Raw genomic sequence first — 3,122 nt, 5'->3', positions numbered from 1 at the left:
ACCAGCGAAGCCTCTTCGTTTTGACAAATGTACCACAGTTACATAAGATGATAATATTAGGGGAGACTGGGTGTGGGGTGTTCTGGAACACTCTGTACTATCTTTGTAACTTTTCTGTAAATCTAAAATTATTTCCCCCAAAAGTTCATTAATAATATTCAGTCCCCCTCAAATTTTTAATTAAAAATATTCATTTCCAAAGTTTTAGAATCCAACGCAATATATCGATGCAGAGGTTTAACTAAAAAATCTACTATTCAGTTCAGTGTTTATTTTATTATTGAGGTATAACATACATGGAGTGAGGTACACAAACCTTGCCTTGTGCTCACAGCTAATTCTTTTTAACACATGGAACCACTCACCTCACCAGCACTAGATCAAGCAAGAAAAGGCCTCCAGCACCCAGAAGTCTCCTTCTAGCCCATTTTTAGTGAACAGCTCTCCTTCACAGAGCTGGCCACTCCTGATTTATTTGGAAGATTGGTTTAGTCTGTTCTTGAATTTCATATAAATAAAATCACAAAGTGTGTATTCTTTTGAGCCAGGTCTTCTTTCATTCAACACAGTGTCTGAAAATCACCCGCGCTATTGTGTGTAGCTGTTCATTCTTAACTGTTGTGCTGTCAATCAGTCGCAGAGTCACGTCCGACTCTTTGCAGCCCCATGAACTGCAGCACGCCAGGCCTCCCCTGTCCTTCACCATCCCCTGGAGTTTGCTCAGACTCGTGTCAGACCCGAGTAAAGCACTTAGCATGCAACTGCATGACCTCTGTGAAAGGAGAGCGTTTAAGAGAGCGATTTTTTCTTAAACTTTTTGTATTGGGGTTTTTGTTGTTGGGGTTTTAGTCACTAAGTTGTATCCGACTCTTTGTGATCTCATGGACTGCAGCGTGCCAGGCTTCTCTGTCCTCCACTATCTCCCAGAGTTGCTCAAACTCATGTACATTGAGTCGATGATGCCATCCAACCATCTCATCCTCTGCCACCCCCTTCTCCTCCTGCCCTAAATCTTTTGCAGTATCAGGGTCTTTTCCAATGAGTTGGCTCTTCCCATCAGGTGGCCAAAGTATTAAAGCTTCAGCATAAGTCCTTCCAATGAATATTCAGGGTTGATTTCCTTTAGGACTGACTGGTTTGATCTTCTTGCAGTCCCAGGGACTCTCAAGAGTCTTCTCCAACACCACAATTTGAAAGCATCAGTTTTTCAGTGCCCAGCCTTCTTTATGGTCCAGCTCTCACATCCGTACATGACTACTGGAAAAACATAGCTGTAAATGTGACATTATTTGGAAAAGAGTCTTTGCAGATATAGTTAAGTGAAGGGTCATCCTGGATTGTCCAGGTGGGCCCTAAGTGTCCTTAAAAGATACAGAAGAGAAAGCAGAGAGGAAGGAGGAGAGGGCTATGGGAAGATGGAGGCAGACCCGAAAGTGATGCACCCACGAGCCAAGGGAGGCCTGGGCTTCTGGACGAGACAGGGAAAGATGTGCCCCATCCTCCCTTGGGGGGAGCACAGCCCTGTGGACACCTTGATTTGTGGCTTTTAGCCTCGGAAACTGTGAGAGAGTGATTTTCTGTTGTTTTAAGCCACTAAGTTGGTGGTACTTTTTTATAGCAGCCCTGGGAAACTTACACAAAAATATAAGCCAGCTTACTTTTCCTAGACCCTGCCTAACCTCCTTGCAAAGCTGTGCTCACGGTCCCTGCTCTAAAGCATTGAGAACACACAGAGAGACACACGCAGACACACAAATGTGCACACACGTCTCTGCTAATTTGCATCTCTGTCCCAGCCTGTGCCCAGGAACGTGAGGAGCTAAGGAGAAATGGGCTGGACTAGATAATTCATGAAGACCTGCAGCAAACCTGCAGACTGTCCCCAGGGCCCCCAAGAAGCCAGGTTCCTTCAGTTGCTGGGCTGAAAATAGAATCCTCTGGGGAGGCTGAGACAAAAGAGGAGGAAAGGAGCCCAGCGGCAGACACACACTAGGCACCCTTTTGATCACACGTCCAACAGAGGGAAGCAAGAGGCGGCCTCCCCAGGCCAGAAGGGCCTGGGCAGAAGAGAACCACAAGCCCCTTGGTGGGCAAAGCCCTCGTGGGCAGCACCCAGCGGGCTCGCTGCTCACTGCAGCAAAAACGCAGCTGGGAAGGCTTGCTGCAGGGTGAACATGACAAAGACAATCTCCTTGTAATCATCCGATTCATACAGACACCCAAACTGGGGTGACCCGTCAGGGCCGGTGCCCATGTTCTGCAGGTCTGAGTAAGCGCAGCTGCCAGGGGCCAGTAGGGTGGGCTCTGACCAGGTTGTGGGCGCGGGGGGCCACCGGTTGAGGTACACGCCCAGGTTGGATCTCTGCCGCGGGTCAGTCGGGTGGGTGTAGAGCAGCCACCAGTCCAGGGGTTTGGAGCCTGCGTGGGGGCTGGGGAAGCTGACGATGCTCCCTTGGCAGCCGTGGGGGGGCTCCACCAGCTTCTTCACCTGCTGAGTCTCCTTGAAATCTAGGCCGTTGTTGGCGCTCTGGGCCTGGACCCTGGCTCGGAGGGGGCTCCTCGAATTCAGATACACCACCCTCTGTTGCCCATCCCTGACTTCGGCCACCTGGCACTCCAGTGTGCCCTGGGCCACGAAGCTCCCTCTCGCCCACGAGCGCCCATGGTCGTGGCTGACCAAGCAGAAGGCAGAGGGGGAAGGCGCCTTCAGGGAGCAGTGGCTACAGTAAGCGTAAGCTGGCACCACCAGGGTCCGCGTCGGATTGCTCAGCTGCAGGCAGTGCCCGGGGCCCACCGCGAACGTGGCCCAGTCCTTGTGGGCTGAGGCAATGACGGAGTCGGTGAGGTCGGTGGGAGGGCTCCAGGACTTGCCATGGTCTGGGCTGGTGACCTGGCACAGCCGGGTCACGTTGACCCTGGTCTGAAGCTGGTGATGCTCTGACACCTGCCCAGGGATGGCGATGAAGAAGAGGAAAACGGTGCCTGTGGCCTCGTCATACAGGGGGCTTGGGTTCATGGACCGGTGGCCCTCCAGCTGGGCTTGGGAAACTGCCTCCTGTGAGTGCCACTGCGGGAGAGGAGAGGAGGAGAAGCACAGCCCGGAGAGGGCCAGTTACCGTGGC

The 3,122-nt window shown here is 51.9% G+C and overlaps 1 protein-coding gene across 1 annotated transcript in view; it reads right to left on the bottom strand.

The window, feature by feature from the left end:
• Positions 1–1,249: 1,249 nt before the first annotated feature.
• NEU2 (sialidase 2 (cytosolic sialidase)) overlaps positions 1,250–3,122 on the bottom strand; it is a 26,059-nt gene continuing 24,186 nt past the window's right edge. The window contains exon 3 of the mRNA XM_010841231.1: positions 1,250–3,067. Within this exon, the coding sequence (XP_010839533.1) occupies positions 2,129–3,067 (939 nt within the window). The 3' untranslated portion in view covers positions 1,250–2,128. The remainder of the gene's footprint in view (positions 3,068–3,122) is intronic.

This window comes from Bison bison, unplaced genomic scaffold (genome assembly GCF_000754665.1).
Source record: "Bison bison bison isolate TAMUID 2011002044 unplaced genomic scaffold, Bison_UMD1.0 scf7180017864158, whole genome shotgun sequence".
NCBI classification, from domain to species: domain Eukaryota; kingdom Metazoa; phylum Chordata; class Mammalia; order Artiodactyla; family Bovidae; genus Bison; species Bison bison.
Note: the sequence above shows the minus strand (reverse complement) of the source record. Positions and strands in the feature narration are given on the sequence as shown.